The sequence below is a fragment of the Platalea leucorodia genome (genome assembly GCF_965183815.1).
Source record: "Platalea leucorodia genome assembly, chromosome: 4".
NCBI classification, from domain to species: domain Eukaryota; kingdom Metazoa; phylum Chordata; class Aves; order Pelecaniformes; family Threskiornithidae; genus Platalea; species Platalea leucorodia.
Genome location: NC_138826.1, coordinates 34,767,915 through 34,789,535, shown reverse-complemented (window position 1 = coordinate 34,789,535; position 21,621 = coordinate 34,767,915). Strand labels below are relative to the sequence as shown.

Genomic DNA, 21,621 nt, shown 5'->3' with positions numbered 1-21,621 from the left:
TTAAACCAATTTGTACAGGTTGCTATTTTTATTAAGCCTGTATTATGTCCAACAAGAAGTACATGTGGTATTACACAGTTATAGACGACAACTAACTAAGAATTAGTAGTCAAACAGATAATGGACAGATGAGAAATGACCCTCACAGGTACTCTAACTGGAAAGCCCTTAAATATGACATATGACACACAATCACGACTTGACACTACTAGATATCCCGTATGTATATGCTGTATGTACAGGTAATACTCTCTGTCAAGCCTCACTGGATCCATTCCAGCTGCTGATACATGACAATTAAGGAAAGTCAGACAGATGGCTAAGAAAGTTGTTCTCTGCACCTCAAATCCAATCCCTGGCTGTTTTCATTCACTTTTAGATCCTTAACCAACAGGACTGGACTCAGAGGTCTTGCACTGTTCTGTGAATCTGGGCAGAAGCTGGAAAACACCGTACATAATCTCTGCTTGTTTCTCAAAGATGTTTTTACAGCCCCATCGAAGCATCTGTACATGGACAAGGTGGACAGGGCAGGGGATGAAACTGAAAATGGGCTGACCATCGTTGTTCTGCCAAACACAAGGATGTAAAGTTTGCAACTGCTTTTAACTAGGGAAGTTTCTACGCTTACTAGTAAAAAACTAGTCACCTGACCACTCTCAGTTCCCATACGTGATTTTAACCAATCTTTTATTTGTTTCCTGTTCATGAAATGGCTGTCACATGCTGAAGCCAAGTACCTACTTTTAAATATTCTTTTATTTACAATACTTCCAAGAGAAAAGACCCATCTCTATCTCAATGCACAAACCAGAAACTTGCAAAATTTTAAAACAAGTTAAAGATGATGAAGCCCTTATAATGGACAAATGACTTGAACAAGTCAGATGGAAGGGCCCCTATAGATAAATGTGTATTAATCAGGGTAGGTTCGAGAAAGCCTTTTTTCTGCACATGACTTCTTGTCATCAATAGATATTGGCGCTGTGCGTGAGTGGTGAATTCTGGTCGTTACTGAACTACAGCACGCACTCAAAATTTCTACATCTAAGCAGACCTGCCTAAGATTCTGGAACTGATACTGAGGTCCATGTCACCCCAATCATCAACGGCCTTGCTGAAAAATGAAACATGAATCAAACACAAAAGCCTCTCAGCAATGCTCGCCATGATAAAATATATAAAAGCAAATGCAGGCTGGCAAACTCAATGAATATCAACTGGCCATAAAATAATAAAAACTAGGGTGTGCACAGGTCAAAGTATTGCAACAGCTATTGGTTTTACATTCAGGGAACGTAAAGCAAAGACAGATCCATATTGAGGATGAGACGGTTAACAGAAGAGAATGAGGTCAGGAACCCTCATGCTCCATGTACAACTTAAATTGCATCACAACGGTCCTCCCAACTTCAGCTCTTCTGCAGAGAGCACAGACACCACTCACATCATAAAAACAGGATCAGGCCCATCACTTCAGCCAGAGTCACTCTCAGACCAAAGCTGGGCTCCCATGTATGTCAGAGGGCGTGAGCTATGCTTGCCTTGCCATTTACTGACCAGCAAGCAACTGCTTAGTTTCTTCTCTATGAAGAATAAGCACCACTGGTACATTTTCATCAAAGGTGACAAATGCCCCTAAACAACAGAGAACATCTGTCGCTGAGAAAAGGACAGGAGCTTTGAGACAAGGGTGGACTGATGCTACTCTGGATGACATTCTCACGTATGTGATCCTTCCCCTCTGATCCTCTCATGTTTCTGCTACATTGGTAGACCTGGCTCTCTGGCCTTGTGCTCACAAACTCTCCATCTTATTCCTGCTCTGCTCCAGGCACAGAGGTTCGCCTTCTCTAGCATCTCTAAATCCATCCCTCTCCCTCTCATGCTGGCACTAAACCTCAGCTCTCTCCAGCAAGCCACCACTTCGGCACCCCTGCTTCTATCGTCCTTGGTCGCTTCAAGCAGTTCTGAAACGTTGCTGTGAAAATCGCCTGCCTCCCTGAGCACTCTGAACACGCCACTCTCCTCTCAATCTCCCTCCCCGCCTTCCCTCGTGCTCTGGATCAAGTTCAAGATTTTAGCCCTCATTTTCGTTGCACTTTACAATTCACAGCAATTACTGTTGGCTCATAATTGCTGTAACGATCTATCTATGGCAGCTATTCATTCATATATACCCATGAGCACACCAACGCACACCCCTGTACATAAGCATGGTATGTGCTGATTAACGAAAGATACAGGAACAATAAAAGCCAAATTAAGCATATATTTTTGTTGAGAATGTTGATTTCATGTTTCACAAAATCCCAGCCACACCCATGCCCATCAACCCGGGCTGCTGATTTACAGAACAATATGCTTTATTGTATGGAAGGAAAACAGTGAGTTTTATATTTTGGTTCAAACGACTTTCAGTTTCTTGATAGTACATTTCTTCTTGTCATTTCTCTACAGCACAGATATGTCCCAGATTACTTCGTAAACAAAGCAAAAATAATTTCTTTCATCCAACTGCGGCAGGAACTGAACAACTTAATCTGATCATTGTGTGCAAAGAAAATATTTCCAATGACGACATCTTCCTATGTCAATTGGTTTTTATTACAGATGTCATCTCAATGTGCCATATTAATGCAGCTCTTTCTTCTCATTTCAAGATTTTAATCTAAGTTTGTTGCTCTAATATTTTATTGGTTCAAAATACATGCTGTAAAATCCATGGCCATCAAATTTTCCTGTGAGCTAAAAATAAACCGCTCTTGTCAGATATGGTTAGCTGATAAAAAGTGTCAGAGACTTTTCTGAATTACTTTGATAACTTCCTGTTTATGTGGTACTGACCCTTGTCTAATAAAGATCTTTTACACTTGGAATAAGAGAAGATACTGCAGCATACTATTCCTTAATGGACAATGCTGATTACTTTTGAAAGCCTTTAATACATTTCCCATATTAGACATGAACAGATGTCAGGGATGCTGCCAAGTGAAATTTCTTTTATGCAATCTTGGCTTGTTGTACAATAATAGCCCTTTCTCAACATGGGAAAAAATTACAGACCCAACTAATTTCCTTGACAGGGAAGAGTTACATATGTTTTCCACTTGTAGTTTTTACGACAAGTTTACAATTTTGCCAAACCTGGAACTAATTGGGACTGCTTCCAAAAATGGTCCAATAAACCCACAATGTGTACAGCTAGCCTAAAATGCAGCAAATGATTGTTTGCTTTTACATTTTTTTTCTAACAGGGAAAAGTTAGATTGCACAATTATTTCATTTAAGTTACTTAAACACTTACTGTTTCATATCCTCCCAGTTTTTGAGCAGCTTGAAACATAGTCCAAAGGTTAACTGTTAGAGGGACAATAAGTATTTAGATAAGCATTGCATTAACCAACATATTTCAAAGAAATGTAAATTAAACAGTTTTTAAAAAAGAAAAATAGAGAAAAAAAGCTCACAGCCCCTGAAAAAGCTCCTGTGAAACATTTTCCAAAGAGGTATTTACATAATCTGAAGAGTAAATATTAGCCCATACTATATATATTTTTAATTACATATAAGAGAACACACTTAGATTCCTTAACAGGACTGGAAAAATACACTGAGGCAAAGGTAATAGGCTCATTTGACTTTGCTGATAAGAGGCATGGTATAATGACCGTAGCATGTTTCCATAACTTTGATAGTAAAAATTACTCATTGGGAAGAATGTTGCTTTTAATTATTTGTTTAATACTGATTTCATTAGCAGGCAAGCATGAGCCACACACTGGCTCACAGAGAAAGCCTATTGATTAAACAACAATATCCAATATTTACTGCAGCTCAGATAATGGCCTCCATGATCAATAAACAATAGGCTGCATTCTAACGGGTCCTGTGCAAATGAACCCGGGGGGAGCACAAATGAAAATTACCATAATACTTATGGTATGAGTGGTTGTGCCTTGCCCATGGCTGTGGGGTGGGAGGAACAGAGGCAACTCAATCCAAAAGATGTGTTGGGAGATGCTTGTTACTTCCTGCAGAACTCCTTCCCTCTCACGTGCTTTTCATCCTGGTCCACTGTCCCATGGGGCCACTGCTTGCTGCTGGTGTCTCACTTTTATTATATTTTATTTTATTTTATTTTATTTTTATTTTATTTTAATTGCTAGAAGAAAAATTGATGTCTTAGCTCTATGAAAGGTATATGCACAATTCCACCAACAAACAGTGATTCCCCATAGGCGTACTACAAATACTTCAGGCCAGACTCAGCAATAATGGACCATGGAGGGTGGGATCTCTTCCTCTGCGAGGAGATGCTCTGTTGTAGTGTACATACTGCTTCTTCCCACTAACCTATTTATATTGGCAATGTTTGCACAAGTCTTGCTCGACAAATAGAGAGCTTCGTCCTGCAAACATTTCTGCTCTTCTCAGCATACTTACTCTTGGCATTTAAGTATTTGCCGGATCAGGCCCCTAATTTATAATGAATGTCAGGCAACTTTCAGATTATTTCAGCTAAATGCTAGCGGAGGCCCCTACCCCCAGTGGGGAATTTTAGAAATAATACTTTAGCTTGTCTTTCAAGCCCCCCCCATCCCCATGCTTGAGGGAGTGCCGAATAAAATGGGGGGAAAAAAAAAATCCTCTCTTCAACACAAAATGTTCTGAAAGCCTCATTGAACCTTGTACTGTTTCAAAGCTATCACGAGCTTTGCTTAGGCCTTGATTTAATCTGAATCAATGCATAATGCAACGAAGCTGTTCATAGTACATTAATTTTACTTCCATTTCAAGCAGCCAGTTTTCAGACAAACACTGTAATCATTCGGAGTTATATAAGTTTATAATGGCTGCTGGAGGCCTGTTGCAATCAGTGCCAATTGCTATTAGGTATGTAAATTGTTATGTAAAACATACAGGTTTGACATTCTTCATCAAAATAACACATGGTTTTAATCTGGGAGATAAATTAGAGTAAATAATACTTCAATCCATGGAGTGCTCCCTTTAAGGAAATAAAGTATCATTCAATCTATAGATAAGGAGGAAAAATACCCCCATTTACAGCTTTTGTTGGAAACTCTGAAAGATCTACATTGTGCTGCAATATTTATGTAAAATTTAGTTACAACTGTATCTTCTCCACCTATGACTGCTTTACGGATTGTGGCACTACAAACTGTACATGCCAAAGCAATTCTAAACATTGCATTCTGTATTAAACAGATACAGTCTGGTTTTATATTCTCCAAAGTCAGTAATTTATTAACTATAAACACATTTTGGGGCTTAAAAATATGATCCCTTTTGTGCCTTTCTTGACCACCTTTAAATGTCTTCCTTTAATATTTGTCCTTTCATAAAGAACATCTGGGCACAATAAAGATACGTCATATTATTAACTCAGAAGAAAGGCATTACAGACGCTGCAGATTTACAAAACAGAAAACTAGAGAGTTTTCAACATGCCTATTTCTAGTCATAATCAGCGGATTTAAACCTATAAATATCCGGCAGCAACTACCCCAGAAGGAAGAGATGCAAATCTAGGCATAAGACAGTGAAATGCCTGGACTGGAAAATGTGCAGATATAAACATGGTCCCCCCATCCATAAGGCTTTAAAATAGGCTTCATGTGCAAATGTTTTCTCCAGAGAAGCCAAACCATTCTAAAATGTCAACAAGAAAGTGAGAAAAAGGATACTTACTCTGCTTAAAACCTAAATAGGGTATTCGTTCAATTGGTGTTTTTCTTTCTTTCATATATTTATAAAGAGCCACAAGGAAAGCCTGCTCATCAGCTCTGCATTCTTCACCTACGGCAATCTTTGATTTATCCTCACTTGAGCCTTTTTTACAGTTGCTGTTGTTACTCTTGGGTTTGGGCAAAGCTGACTTAGCCTCACATTTTACCTGGGAAAAGAAAAGATGTCATATCAGATCTGGGTAACCTTTAATTTTCACTTAAGGAATAAATACCCTCTCCTAGCAGAATGGATTGTTGAAAAAATGAAGGCCAAACCATGCAACTGTGTTTGAAGGGAAACAAAGGAAGCTATTTATAGAGCTAAATGTCTTGTTCTGAATCTTAGTCACAATATTTTTAAATAGCCACATCTTTAAATCATTATAACCCATTGGTAATGCTCTCCAGATCTGCATTTTTATGACTATACATTGCTATGTCACAGACAGCTCCCATCTCTCACATACACTTGCCATTAGCAAGTCTAATAATAACCTTCGTTCCAGGATCGACACTGAGCATTGTCAACTCCCGTAGACAACCCTTGGAGCTGAGGGTGCTCAGCCCCTTCCAGGAACGCTCAGCAGCCAGCTCTGAAATGACACATTTTTCTCTCCTTTGGCCCACCAAAATAGATGAAAACCGTAGCAAGCGTTACACAGGCAGAGCTCTCGGCACACACGAGTGGAGGTTCTGCTGTGGCACGGACTTAAGTCGTTTGAGCATCTGCTTAAACTTAAGCACAGCCCTGAGTATTTAGCAGAAGGAAGAAGCTGGTAGCTGGAGCCTTTCCTGGTAGACACCGGCAGCCCCAGTGCACACCAGTCCCAGAGCTCCAGGTCTCCCACTGGCCTCCCTGGCAGACGTGCCAGTCAGGAAGTCAACAAATTGGAACGACTTTACCTCTCATCAGTATTCAAACGTGGGAAAAAATATCCAGTGAGACCAGCTTAATCCTGCAGTCCTCCTGAAGATAATCCTCTCATTGAATCAAGCAAATTACAACTCCAGCATTCCCATAATTTATGTATACAAAAAGCAAAAGAGCAGAACCTTGCAACTGATGTTTAAAAGCTTTCCATGACCAAGACGGGATTGGTACATTTCCAGTGAAATACTGGAAGTCCTCTAATACAAAGTAGTGGAGATGGTTACATGTATTTTGGATTTGCGCTGTCCCTTCAATGCTTTTGAGTGCTTTGAGGAGCCTTCTTGGCAGCTCCACACCCCATCCAAGACACGTCCTTTGTGCTCCCAGAGGGAGCAGGGAGACTGTAAGAGCCAGTATTTGGTATTTTAGGAGGACAGCAGAGGAGAGCAGGGTATCTTGAACAAGAAGGCAGGAGCTTGGTCAGGTAAGCCATTGACTCTCCTTCACTCTCCCCACTTCTAAACCAGGTGCTTCCTGGGTACTTGTTGACATTTTGGAAGTAAGTGCTATGAAGAGCATTACGTAAGTGCTTGTAAACAAACAACAAATATCTCATTGGAAAGACTCTGATATGCTTATTTTATTCTCAATAAAGCTACCTTCTGTCCAGGCTCACGGAAAGCAAAATCTTTTCTTTTATACTCCTCCAGGAGTGCAGAAAGCACTGACTTAAGATTAGCTGCCCCCATAGTCTTCCACAGACGTTCGACAAAACAATACTAGCTCCTAACCAAGCGAGAGAAGTGGCCACAATTTTCCAAGGTAATCGATGCTCCTGAAAAATCTCCCTGTTGGACACTGCAGGGTACAGGCTTGCTCCTCCCAGGCAATGCAGCAGCGACTGGGAAATGGACTTCCTATAGGATTTTTCTTGATGAGTTACTGCTGAAGTATGTCCGCTGTACTGCTTGATATTCTCTGGTTGCAAGGTTCAAAGAGATACTGTCTTCTTATGGCACAAGACATCATGCTTTGCCTTTTAGTAATAGATACGCTCATTGATTAAACTTCCGTAAAGATCCTGGGTTTCATCCAAAACTCAATGGAGCTAATGGAATTTTTTTTCCTATTAAATGAACTTTGGATTTCCTCATCCACTTTTCAGTTCAGAGCTGTAATCCCTTCACTTTTTTACTTTGGCTCCTCGCAAAATTATTTAACAGCTTCCCCTTATAAAGTTTAGATTACATTGTCATAGTTTTCAATGCTAAACCAAAGACTGGGTTAGCACTCCCAATATGAACCCATGATTTCAATAAATTTAGGATTTTCAATTTGATCTGCAAATTTGCTGCAAGCTAAAACTTGGAAATTCTCCAAGTTCCAACTCCAAACTCCAAATTCATTGGACCTGGGAGCAATTTCTTAGTTTTGTCACCCACTTGCTATGTAAAGTCAATCAATCAATCAATCATTTTAATGGATTTTCTTTTTCAAACTGGACAATTCAGAACTCTGTTTGCAAAGACAGCCTGGGCACGAATGCTAAATGAAATCAAAGCTCACTGCTATGCAAGCAAGCTAATGGCAAGGGATGTCACTCCCAAGGAGACAAAAGGAAACAAGAAAATAACATTAAAAATGCCATCGGGAGTGAGAAAACCCTGTGTAACACACAACCTCCAGTGTCCAGAGAAGTGAGGCCAAAGCACCCATGGAACTCAAAGGTGCCAAAACACAACGGACAGACTCCAAGCAGTGTCAGGTTCAACGAAGCTTTGACAAAGGCTGCAATGCTTCATCCACTCAGCGTTCGAGGCACAAGCCTCACTTCTGGAACCTCCCCACTGTCTGACAGGAGATATAGATAAATGCCATGACCAATGATTAATGAGAACCAAAAACGCCTAATGCCATTCTGGGGAACACTGGTGTAAATCCACTGAAGGCAGTGAGAGCTATGCCAGATTTGCACCAGGCACCACAAACCAACCTCTCTCAAAACACAATTTTGAATCTTCCTAGAGGGCAAAAATCTGGAGGAAGGTCCTGAACACAGAATTTTCCTTGGCTCTCCTCTCTTTTCTGGTCTGCTCAGAAAGCCTGAACGACTCTGTTAAGTGAGAGTTCAGTTTCTGCAGGAGGAGTTAAAGCTCTTTCATTGTAGCGTCAGTGTGAGTAACACCTCCAAAATGAAACTGAAGGCTAAGGCCCAGATAGGCAACCCAGCGCCGCAGCATGGATAAGCTGGGGGTGTACTGAGACGGGCTCTGGGAACATCTGACCACCTCCTGCTCTGTGTTCCACCAGAGGCATGCGATCCGTTACAAAATGGCCAGGGAACACGCATGGGTACGCACCCGTCTGTTTGTCTTCTCCTGCCAGAGGTCACACACAACACAGACCACTACAGACCTGCATTTAGAGTTTCAATCAGATAATGGCTGAGGTGCTCAGAATAAATCTCCAGGTCTGAGAGCATGCCAGGCCACCTGTGGCCACAGGAAAAGCATATCCTGGCAACTTTTAAACTAATTTCCCAGATCTTGCTGTACAAATGAAGTGAGAGATTTACTTTAGCATTTGCACTAGGAGATGTAATGAGTAGATTCATTTGGGGACAATTTCCGTGTTTAACAAGTTAATCCTTTCAGCTCTTCGAAATGGTCAGATGAGCCAGTTTTTAAAAGTCTTACAGTGCATTTCTGCACACTTTGAATGGGAACGCTCTTTGGGAGCACGAAGCAGGTACGATGAGCATCACGCTGGAGCCTGCAAGTCCCAAAAGCTTGTCCAGCACTGATGACACGTGAAGTATGAAAGCCTCCAGAGTCCTGGGAGTTTTTTGAGAGAAGAGCGTGATACACATCTTTCCAGGAGGGCTGATCCTGCCTCAGTAGATGGCCTTGTATTCTTGCGATTTTTACATGTCCAGCCCGGGAGGGAACTCCCTTGGGATCTTCCCCAGGAGGTACTAACACGGATGCAGTGACCAGCAAGGAGATCAAAACCAAGAAGTGGTACACGAAAGACCCACTTCCCCTGGCAGCACCCGCAGGTCCAGGATCACATTGTCTGTCCTGCAATCGCTCTATTTTTCACAAGCCACCTACACTGGAATTTACTCAGAGCTGCTCCTACCCAGCCAAACGCTCTTCTGTGTCAGTTAACAGTAAAAGCCTACAAAATGATCTGCTGATGGTTCAAGGTAAACATGCCTAATGAGAGCTAAGATATAAGAAGGTACAAAGCTTTCTAGTCACTGGCAGCTGAGAACACGAAATTCAGCAAGTCATTACAACCACGTGGCTTGCGTTGGTCTTGACAGGCTCTAAACCACAGTCTTCAGAATGCCACTTCTGCCACTTCCCGACCCAAACCATACAGCCACTGAATCTCCGTCAGAGCTGTCGCCCCGCCACCCGAGAAATGAGGCTGCTATCAGACACTGGGTGCCATGATCTGAGGATGAATGCAGCACAACTTCTGGTCAAAAGGGATTTTAGCTGGAACAGGAATACGGCCAGGACCGCTGCCAAAATGTTTCAGCATCTGACACAAGTGGATTTGTCCCGTTTACGCTAGCAGTGTTCAGCTTTGCTCTCCTTGGACCCATTGTCAGTGTTAGTCGGAGATGGAACACGGATAGAGGAGGAAAACTGATGGTGAAGCCCAACGTGGAGCCTAAGATGATGACTTAGCCTCCCAACTGTTCCCAACAATGAGAAGACAGTAGGTGGATCTCCATTCCCCCTTCTTCCCCAAATATACTTCCCCTCCTTCCGCAGAAATGCATAGGCAGGGTCTGCATAAAGTGCAATATATCTGTAGTAGAGGGTTTCTGATTCACTGTCCCTCTTATTAAAGTATAGCCACAGCCCTGAGACACAGATTGATGTGAAGAGCCACAGTGAAGTCAGTGTGACTACATGCAAGGACATTATATCATGAGCATGTCTATTATTTAGAATGAAATTAAGCTGGCCAAGATAATTAATGCTATTAATATCTGCACAATGATGAGCACAGTATGACTAGATAAATAGGTGGAATTACTTCTTATCTGAAATATCCTCCCATTTGACTAGTAGGGTGAACCCAGATATAAACAGAGAGGATAAACAATTTGGTATGAAGTGTTACTGTTGTTTTTAATTATCTAATACCTATATATCAGGTGCTGAAGAGGCAGAACTACTCGTGCTACAGTCCTGGGTGCTTTGACAACATGGTCCATGTTGCAGTTTGCTGGTAATATTTTAACATGAAAAACAGCTTGGGGAAATTGAGGCAAATGGAGATATTTTCACACCGCGGATTTTGCACATTCTTCCACAGAGCAAAAACATTTAGGCAAACTCTATAGTATCTGGCAGGACCCCGCAACTCGACACACCAGGCTCCATCGCTTTTACCATGCCTGTCTAATACGATAGTACAGACTCCAGCTGAGCACAATAGGGCACAAAAAGAAGAGAAACAGTGACTTAAGGGCAGAGCTTCATCATGAACTTCAGCCTCTTTTACCATCATCAACAGAAGGCACAATTTTAACTGAACTCCTAGGGAGGAGGAGGAGGTGGAATTTAATTTGCCTTCCTATGAGAAACTGGGAGCAGAACACTTCCACTTGACCTCTTTAACCTCCTAATCTCCCAGGACATTCACTGCATACAACAATACCAACGTAAATGGATCTATAGATTCACTGTATTTCCTAAAGAGATGGTCACAACAATGGAAGCGTTTTTCAGATACACATCCATCTAATTTATTGAAACAATGGATTCGGGAGGACTTGGCCTAAAAATTCGGTCTATGCAAACCTGTTTAGCTGTTTAGCTCAAAAGTATCACAGTGACGAAGTTCTGCCTCAGATAAAAATCTACAAGTATTGCTCTAAGTAATTTTCCATCTTTGCATCTTACAGTTTCAAATTAAATCATCTTGAAAGGAGCCATTTGTGCTGCTTTTTTTTTAAAGAGAAAACCAAATTCCTATTTAAAACCACACAGACAACATAGAAAATAGGACGTAAATTACGCTACAGAAACTCAATTTTTAAATATTTTAAGGAAAAGACACAAACCCATAAATATCTAAAAGATTAAGTCTATAAACACAAATCAACGATCCAATTTTTACTTGCAGTATGAGCTAAGCACTGCAGCACGTAGAGAAGACTCTGTAAAAGCATGCACTATTCAATAAACCCTGGAACACGCAGCTCAGCACTAAGTATTAAAGACACAGCCCAGATTTTTTTTTTTAAGCTTTCATACTGAATTTCTGCCTTTATCTTTTTTTTTTTTCCTAATTTCAAAAAAAGTCGAGATCAGGGTAATGTCATTTGTGTGTGCTTCTTAGAAACCATTACTGAAGCGGCTCTTGTTTCATAGTCTGTTTATCTTCAAACTTATATTTAGAAGTACATTGTAACAGGGTGAGCTGCTCCCTGGTTTATTTTTAATTCGAAGATACTGTCACAAACTATGTTTGTGTGTCACAGAATGTGAAAACTAACACTAGATGCCAAGAAAGCTTAAGCACTACCAGTTACCAACAAGCTGATAGCATTAGGTTGTTAGGTGATTATAGTTGCTGGTAACTTCGAACACAAATATGAATTAAAGTGAAGAATAAACTATTGAAAAAAATTACATTTATCTCCCCAAGAAAATAAGTTACATCCTAAATTTGAAACAGCATGCTTGGAAACAAAGGCAGGGCTGTACCTAAAAAGAGAGTGTACTGAAAAGAGTATTATTAAGTGATTTACCTTGGCAACAGCTTTGCTTTCAGAATTATTGTTGGAATCCTTAATGCCATTTAATGAATCTCTTCTCTGTGGGCAAGGCTTCTTTTTGCGCGGTCTGCCTTTAAGATTTGGCGCTGAAAATTAATGGAGAACAATTTGAGCACATTGTCTTATACTGGATTCTTAACAGCTGAAACCATAATAAATAATTCCACTACAATCAGTCACAGAAACGTACACATCTGTCTACAGTAAATGCTTATTACGAGATTCCCATCCTCCATGGGTTACATCTTGACACATTATACGTTTCTATAGAATATCCCCCAAGGCTAATCTATTCTACTTTCACATAACTAATTAATATAAAGTCAAACACTGGTCCCCAAATGACTCGAAGAGAAAGCACAAATATTTCTCCATGGTACAAAAAAGAACAAAATAGAATATTAATTGGTAACTGCATTAATCAGCCCGCTGCATTTATTATTTCTAATCTTCAAGTAAAAGTACTAACTACTATTTCCAACTCTGGGAAACATCTGGTTTTGGAAATGTTCTGAAATATTGAAATTCCTTACAGCTTCAAGAAATGTTTATATATCCTGTCATTCTTGTCAAAGTTCTTCTAAAAAAGTAAAAAAAAAAAAAAAAAAAAAAATTACCCCCGAGTCCTGAAATGGATCAAAAAAACCCTTAACAACTAGTTCTGGAAGTTGACAAGTACTGAAATAAGCGATTGTTTCGTAAGGGTTACATACCACACATATAAATTAACATGAATCACTTTCAGTTTTGTCCAATTCTTAAGATAAAACAGCTCTGAAATAACACAGTGACTAAATCCTAACCGTTCTGAGCCATATGTAGAATGGGATATGGATCATCATAAAAAATATCAGACTCATCTTTCAATAGTGGTATTACAATATAAATTATGATCACATATAGAAATAATAGATGAAGCAGATGTTTGCTCATTATTACATGTCCTGCCTGCTTTCAAATTTAAAAATCAGCCTCCGACTACTATGGCAACATTTAAAATGATAAACAATCATTAACTAATGACTGTACCGAAGAAGATAATTTCCTTTAAACCTTTAATTTCTAGGTAACCATTGTTTTCATTACTTAAAGGGATGATTAGAACAATGTCAGAAATCTAAACACCACAAACCTCTTGAGTGCCTTCTAATTGTTTCTAATCTTACATTTGTCACACAGTAAGCCAGTGGTTTCAGGACATTTTACATTTTAATTAGTTTGCAAACACAATAAAGGGTGCTAATTTGATTTTATAGTTTGAGTAACAGTGTCATATTTGGTCTGTTCAGAGAAAAAGAAAAGCCGTGGGTTTAAAACCGAAAGTCCAAAAGACACGTCCTTTTTCTTCCCCCAGCACTGGCACACGGGTGTGTGTGTGTGTGTGTATATGTATATATGTATGCATGTGTGTGTGTAAGTCCATATTTGTGTCTACATAAAAATATGTATATCTCCCTATAGAAATATCTCCATCTATCTCCAGTGAAGCACATTCTGCTTATTGAAAAGTACTGCAGAAAGCAATTCTGAAATTGTCATCTGAGGCTAACATGCAAAAATCAAACAAAGAGAGAAAGAAATTATTACCCATTCCAGTCGACAAACATCTGCCTGATTTATATCTGTACTCATGAATGCTACAGCATGTGACTGCACACTACGTCGCTGGAAGTCTCGACTTGGTGTGGATGTCAGTCTTACACAAAATGAACACTAAGAGTATTTGCTCCGTGCTTACAAATCCCCTCCCCCAGCCGCTCCATTACTCATATAAACAGAGATGAGCGACTCGGCAGGAGCGTGGGATGAGCTCTGAGGACTCCAGTGCCGGCTGCCAGACTGACTGCCAGCCCCGGCCACGCCGCCCTGCCTTATTTATAAACCCCGCTCATCCCTCCGCCTTTGATGTCTTCCTGATGCCCACTTTTATTTGCACATGACCTGGATGGGATAGACAGATCCTTGACCATGGTTACCCCCAGCAGTCGCACCTTCTTTAAAAAGGTACCGAAGAAAATAGAAATGTTCTCTCAATTTGCTGCACCCTGGCACACGCGTTAAAATGTTCACCTTCGAATGAATGGATCCCCGATTCGGTCCAACCAACGGCTGGAGACAGATGTGGTTCAGCTAGGATCAAATACACTTGCATGTGAACTGCTTTTTCTTTCTTTCTTTCTTTCTTTCTTTCTTTCTTTCTTTCTTTCTTTTTCTTTTTTTTAATAAATAAACTAGTTCAAGGCTCAATGTTTTCCAAACATACTTGTTATCCTGAGTTTTGGCACTGTACTTTGTATCACACTATAAAGCACTCCTAATGTTTTGCTAAAAGCTTTAAAAGCAAGAAGGCATTTGCTCCTAAACTCCAGGTATATTGAGCTTGCATATAAACACTGTTTGAATTGGAGCCTTCCGCGGCAGAACTGGCACGAGCCCACTCCGAAATGGGGTATTTGCATTCTCCCCGTGGCTCAGGAGCTGCAGCCGGGAAGGCCTGTCTGCAGCGCACACGAGGACCGTCCCACGCGTGGCACCGTACGACTTTAAATCAGTTTAAGCCATTCCAGATCAGACGCACAATTAACAAGAAAGCAGCAATAGGAATTAGTACCAGAAGAGAAGGCCCTTGCCTCCAGTATCTACTCCATAAAAGAAAACATTTGAAATAGTTTTAGTCACACTTGAAACAAAGCCATTAACATTTGCTCCCTAGATCATTATAAATAAATGCATTATTCGAAGATTATTTATATTTCAGCTATATCTATTTTGTTCTCTTGAATATGACTAGGACTGAAGGAATAATTTACAAGTCACATACTTGTTTTAATTTTTTTCATTTTTTGTTTCATTTATGACATATTCATGAGCACACTGAAGATTTCTTGAATTTGTTATTCAGAATTATTTTAAACCAATTTTACAAACACGTTGTGACTTAATTCCAGTCAGTTTGACTGATGACATTGGATGTTCAGTATGTACTGGACAGCTAAGTGAATATCCATTTTTTTTCTGCTATCTGATGGAGAAGGACTTCTGGCATGCCTACCTGAGAATATCCGAAACAATTCAATTTCTTCACGTTTGTGCATACGGCTTTCAAATTCATTTTCTGAAACCATTTGTGCCAGTGAGACCTGATAACTTGTACATTCCCAGAAGGCGAGAACATAAGCAAAGCAAATTAAAGTAAAAAATGGAATAAATAAGTACTGAAAAAAGTTTGCATTTACTTGTCACCTCTTTAATCTAAGTGCCTGAAACAGGAGTATGAGATATGAGATACTATCAATTTAATACTTTCTTTCCTGTGCACTTGACAACATGTTTGCTTTTGCCAATTCCTCTTTTTCTCCCCATCCTTCCTTTCTTTTTGCTTCCTGATGTATCTGAAAGAGGGGAAAACTCAGCTACTGAAATGTCTACTGGGACCCTTGGTGGTCTGCTGGGAACTTTTTTTGCCTCTACTTAGGTGTGTTTCAAAGGATCACTATTAGCACAGCACAGGTGCCCTGTACGGTCCAGGTTTGGGATGCAAACCAGAACGCCCCCATGCCTGCAATCAGCAGGTGACAACGCCACGGGGGAGCAGAGCTGCTGCTGGTCAAGGCAGGCAGGCACGGAAGGGCTGTCAGCAGAGAGGTACACCCGGTGCAATACAAATGGCCCAAACCTCTGAGTTCAGACCTCCAGAAGCGAAAGGGCATTCATCCACTTGAAGCTCACACATGCCTGTGCCCTGCTGACTCAAGGAGCCTCTTCTCAAGATTACAGTAATGGTCACCCCGAGTTTGCAAGTCATCACAAAGAGCAAGTTCATTTAGACAATGGTAATGCACAAGAAATTATCTTCCCTGCAAAATCTGTAGGTCTAATAGCAATCTAGTGCCCAGCAGGGAGTCATTTCACCAGCTGAGTCCTGGCAAACATTTGAGGTATGACCAGGTAAAACACGTCCAGCTGCAAAACGCACACAGTACGAGCTAACGCTCCTTGTGTTAGGAGAGCTGGAGGAGCATGAGGGCACGCTTCCCACCTTGGGCTGGTTATCTTCCCCATACACATCACCACTGTGTCTGCTACCTTCGCCCATCAACAGGAGTTCAAAGGGACCATTTCAGCACTCCTTGAATGCCAGTTTTATATCGGCATGCTGGTTCCCTGAGCAGCAGATCCAGCTGGTGTCACTTAAACAAATCTTGTCCCTCAGAGCCCACCAACCCAGCTGGCCCCGCAATGAAACCACCACTGCTTGCAACACTGTCTACTGCTGCAGAGGATGCTGAGGCTGTAACGTGGGGTTTCACACGGAATCAAGCAAGAATCCAAGATGAACAAAGATCTAATGCAAGTGCAAGTATTTGTAACCATAAAGAACAAAAGGTGTGATTATTAACTAGTATGCATGCGGTGTGGACTTTGTTTTCCAGCTGACTACTTCTTGGTGGTAGAAGTCTTGTGCTCCCGATTAAGTGAAAGGGTGTGAAATGGATATGTCATGAATATCAACAGTTACACAAGCCACGATGATAACCGTATCTTAACAACTCTTCCCATTCTGGAATACGTCTTATTGCCATCTCGGTTGTGAATTCTCAGGGAAAAGAAAATTGTTCATAGGAATCTGCCCAGAGACAGGAATGTTTTCTTTCCCTCCATGTTTGAAAGGGTCCCTGGGTGTTGTCTGGAAACAGGTAGTCACTGCGAATCACACAGAGATTGCTGCTTGCTGTTGGACATGAGGGATCAGTATTTCTCGGAAGACCATGAAAAGTTAACTTGTGACTGAGCGGGACACAAGGAGACTGGGCAGGAGAAAAGAGAGAAGAACTTGTGCCTGTGCCAGTGGAGTGAGGGAGGGAGACATGGAGCCAGAGAGAGGAGAGGCGGGAGGTGTGACCCCAGCCTGCTCCTCCTGCGCTGCGTGTCAGGAGAGGTCTCGTTTTGCATCACACACTTCCCACGCCTGCCTGGGCCACGGCCGGCTGCCCCACGCTGTGCCAGCCTCTGGCATGCTAAGGCAGAAGGGTGCAGGAGGAGGCAGCCACAATCCTCCTGCCGAGCTGTTCCTTACCTTGCTTTCTGGGGTAACACCCTCGGCTTCTTCAGTTTGGGTAGGAGAAACAACTTTTACTGTCCAGAGCCATGCTGAGCTCCTTCCCAACACCCCTTGGGCTGTCTAGAAACTCCTTCTCTACCTACAGGCGAGCAAAAGGAGGAGCACACAGCCATGTGTGGGGAGTGAAAGGGAAGGTGAGGTGCAGAAGCTGCCACTGCCACCTTCTCTGTGCAAATCCTCACTCACATGCACACCTGCCTTTAAAAAAACCAAAAGCATTTAGTCCCTGATGTAATTTAACTGCCCTCAGTAATCTGAAATTAAGATTCTGTCACTCTTTTCTTTTTCCTAGATGGAAACTTGTACCTTGCCTCCTCCTCCCCAAACTGTGGCTAAGCTCTGCAGTGCCAAAACACCAACAATGCCCTACGTGTCTTTATCACAAATCGACATACCTGAGAGGTTAAATGCAAACCCTGTGGTATGCATGCCACAGGGAATTAGATTATCTGTAGATTGGCCAATCTTTGCTGACCAAAATGTACCCCAAGAAGATGCTGACCTAGTGATCCCAAAGTCCAAAGCCTGTTCTCGTGAGCTGCCTACAGACTACCATAATTGAACAAGGCCAACCCAGAGGCACCTGCAGCAGAGAATTAAAGACCAGGTGTCAGAGATAAACTCAGTAGCAGGCTCTGACCCACAAAGCAAGAGCGCCACACAGAAAAGAGAGGAGCTCTGCTCATGAAGCCACAAAACAGCATCACTGCTGAAAAATTACATCTTCCCCTCCAGAACTCTCATCAGCCTGTGCAAGCATCAGTGTATCACAGGTAATTGGGAGAGGGTCAGAAGGTGAGGAAGGAGATGGCTACACTGCCCACCCACTCAGAAAATTCACAGGGCTGTGGCCACTGCTCTCCTGCCACTACCACCCTCAGCTGCTCAACTTTCAAGGACACTGTCTGCTCAGCAGGACATGGGAGCATTTCCAAGCCCCCCTGCCTAGTACAACTCCCAGCTCTGGGTTAAACCCGAGGATGCAAAGTGCTACGCAGGGGAAAGAGAAGTACACAGGAAGCTGCCGAAGGAGCTGCCGAGGTCAGCCATGATTAAACACTACATATGGTGGAAAAACATAGACTGCCACAAGAAGACAGCACCTCCACCAGCCCCCTTCTTTACCTGCAACCCCAGGAAGGGGAAGTGATCACTGGACTTACCATCTCCCTATTACCAAGTCAGCCTCGCTTGAGCCATGCCTGTGCCGAGAATGCAATGTACTATGTACACACTGCCACCTCTAGATGCACAAGTAAGTCAAGAGGCAATGGCTGTGGTTTTGGGGTACCTGGCCTTAGCAGGTTAGTTACAGTAAAATTATCTCTTTTTTAGGAGTCTGATTATCATTGGAAGTCAAATGAGTTCAGCCCTCCCCATAACACTGTTCTCTAGATGAGAGAATTTGGCCGATGTAAAAGATGTGTTGTTATAGGGAGGGTGTTAAAAAAAATAGTGGCCTTCACACAGCTGAGGTCAAGCTACGTTGGCACTTTGTCAAAATCAGTGGTGTAGCCAAGAGTTTTTAATGAGCCTGGAATGCATTACCTCATTTGTCATACCTGGATCACTTACTCATGCTGAGTCCAAAATAACCTTGGACCTTGTTGGCTGCTCAACAAACCATGTAAGTAAACAGTACTGTACTCATGCCTAAAACATGTACTTTTTTCTTGCTTGCTCCACATTACTTTAGAGAACATCTAAGCAATTGTAATGCCCATGATCAAAGTTCTTGCCTTTTCCAGGCCTCTCTGATCTGCATAACTATTTCCTGATATGACTTCTGATTCTGGCTTGCTGGCACTCCCATTTCTCAGAAACACTTCAAAAGTGAGAGAAAAAAGGAAAAGAAAAGGGAAGGACAGCCATTGCCATATTTTGCTGAGAAATGTACTGGGATAGCTGCTCAGCATTGCTAATACACTTACAACTTACACTGCCTACCAGATTCTGGCTGCCTGTTGTTTTTGTGACCATGTTTCTGTCCTGTGGAAAGATGAAGGAAAAGGAAGTAACGACAGCATTTTTGCCAACTGCAAGAGTATGACAACACAAAAAACCCAACTGAGCTTGTAAAAATGTCCAGGACCATCAGCAAAGAAGGGCCAGTGGAAGACCTGGGTCTACATTTAGGGCGGGCTTACACAGTCAGGTGAGCTCTGAACATGAGAGGTGGGAGTGCACCAGAGGGAGGTAATCACAAAGCCAGGATTAAGGTGGAGCACTGGAAGGTGCAAGAAGTTAACAAACAGGGATGTACCGTGGTGCTGGGTTCAGAAGAGAAGTGCGCTTGCACACAGTCTCTCCTCCCTGTAGCACACCTCGCAGAACGTCTCCTCACAGAACCCTTGTGCGCTGTGCCAGTCCTTCATACGTCTTCCAGTTTTCACACACACGCACAAAAGCTGCAATACCAGAGTGCTTGGTCCTAAGCTGCAAAACCGTCAGTAGATACAGAACAGACTAGGAGACCTTCCCTCTTAGGCAGGTGGAAACAGCAGGATGCGTCAGATCACAGAGCTATTCATGATTCAGGTGCCAAACAGAAGCTGGAGGTGGCATACGGAGGTGCCTGGCCATCAAAGTCAAGGTGAGAAGAATGGTCCCAGATCTCCAGAAAATCCATGAACAGACCATGCCTGCTGGCAGGTGGCAAATACCTGGTTGCTGAGGACACCCCTAAAGCAGCCTGGCAAAAGTTAGCTCTTGGCTGAAAAACATGCTTACATGTTGCACCTTTTAAAATGTGATGAATAGAAAGTTAACAGTTTTAATGGTTTTAACACTTACCCCTCTAGGGGGCTTCTGGCATTCTGCAATATCTGAAAGTTAAGAAAAGCATATTGCTATATTTAAGCACGGTCTCAGAAACTGTTCAAAGGTTAGTTAATATCACATAATGTTCTGGAGTCCCAGCTGCTTCCTTGATTTCCTCGTCACCTCCATCTCTTTGTTTTCTCTCCCTCACCTCATTCCCTTTTCTGCATCCTGAATTCAGGATCTTACATTCCATTTATTTTCCTTTCACCCCTCAAAGTTTATTTAAAAGCTTCTGCCTCCTGGAAACAGGGTCCAAGATTGAGGGCCTGGGGCATTTATCGCCCAGGCACACTGAGCGGAGCTGGTGAAGAGAAGCAAGGTGCAACCAACCCAGTATTGCATCAAAGGGTCAGAAATTAAAGTGGCTGGAAAATAAAGCAAAAGATCAGACTACATTTAAAAACCCAGACCTTTGTTTAGGAAACAAGAGTATCAACTGAATTTGGGGAAACTCTCTACAAGATCCTAAGTACACCTATGAAAGTCAGTGATGAGCACCAACCGACAACTAAAGCTCCCATTGAGCTCTGGAGGTCACACAGCCTCTCCGCAAACACACACCTCTTGCCTACTCAAGCGGCACATAAACCAATTTGAATATTAAAACTATTTTTACTAGACTTTTTTCTAAATGCAAACACTTGTTTACTCCTTTCTTTATAACTGAACATGCCGGACCTGACCTGGAAACTCCCGAGTACAGCAGCGAACAACCTTGCAGGGAACACTAAGGATCCACGCTGCTTTCTAACCCACATGGAGAAAGAGCGGACTTGTGCAGCCATTTCTGAAAGTTTTGTTTTGGAAATGAGATATCCCATGCTCCGTGTGGGGAAAATCAATTTGCTACCTCTCTAAAGAAAACATTCCTCATTTGGAAATAAGTGAAACAGACACTTCCTTGTGTGGATTAATGTGGAGACATATGACTTGCTGCAGACTGTTGTTTTGACCCCCCTCCTGACCAGACAAATCTCTGAAAAAAGCAAAAAGGTGGTATTTTTCATGGATTACAGTTCAGACTAGCATTGCTTTTAATAGAAAAGTTAAAGGCATTACAAATACCAGGTTGGCCAATTATGCCAAAAATTGAATGTTTTTCATTTCCATGGAACATGGGGACAAGATTCAGGACGAGGCTTGGAGTCTTGTTTTCTTCATTTCAGCATGGTTGGAAATTAAAACTTTCGCTTGATCCGGGCTTTGTTATGTCCTGCTGACTAATTTGGGTTTTAGAAAACATGGA

At 41.9% G+C, this 21,621-nt stretch overlaps 1 protein-coding gene across 3 annotated transcripts in view; it reads right to left on the bottom strand.

The window, feature by feature from the left end:
• The window catches only part of ARID5B (AT-rich interaction domain 5B), a gene marked incomplete at its 5' end in the record, with an annotated part of 121,450 nt that overhangs the window by 23,688 nt on the left and 76,141 nt on the right, over positions 1–21,621 (bottom strand). For all 3 annotated transcript variants that reach the window (XM_082308777.1, XM_082308776.1, XM_082308775.1), the window contains 3 exons: positions 3,308–3,360; positions 5,716–5,920; positions 12,404–12,516. In XM_082308777.1, the coding sequence (XP_082164903.1) occupies positions 3,308–3,360; positions 5,716–5,920; positions 12,404–12,516 (371 nt within the window). The remainder of the gene's footprint in view (positions 1–3,307; positions 3,361–5,715; positions 5,921–12,403; positions 12,517–21,621) is intronic.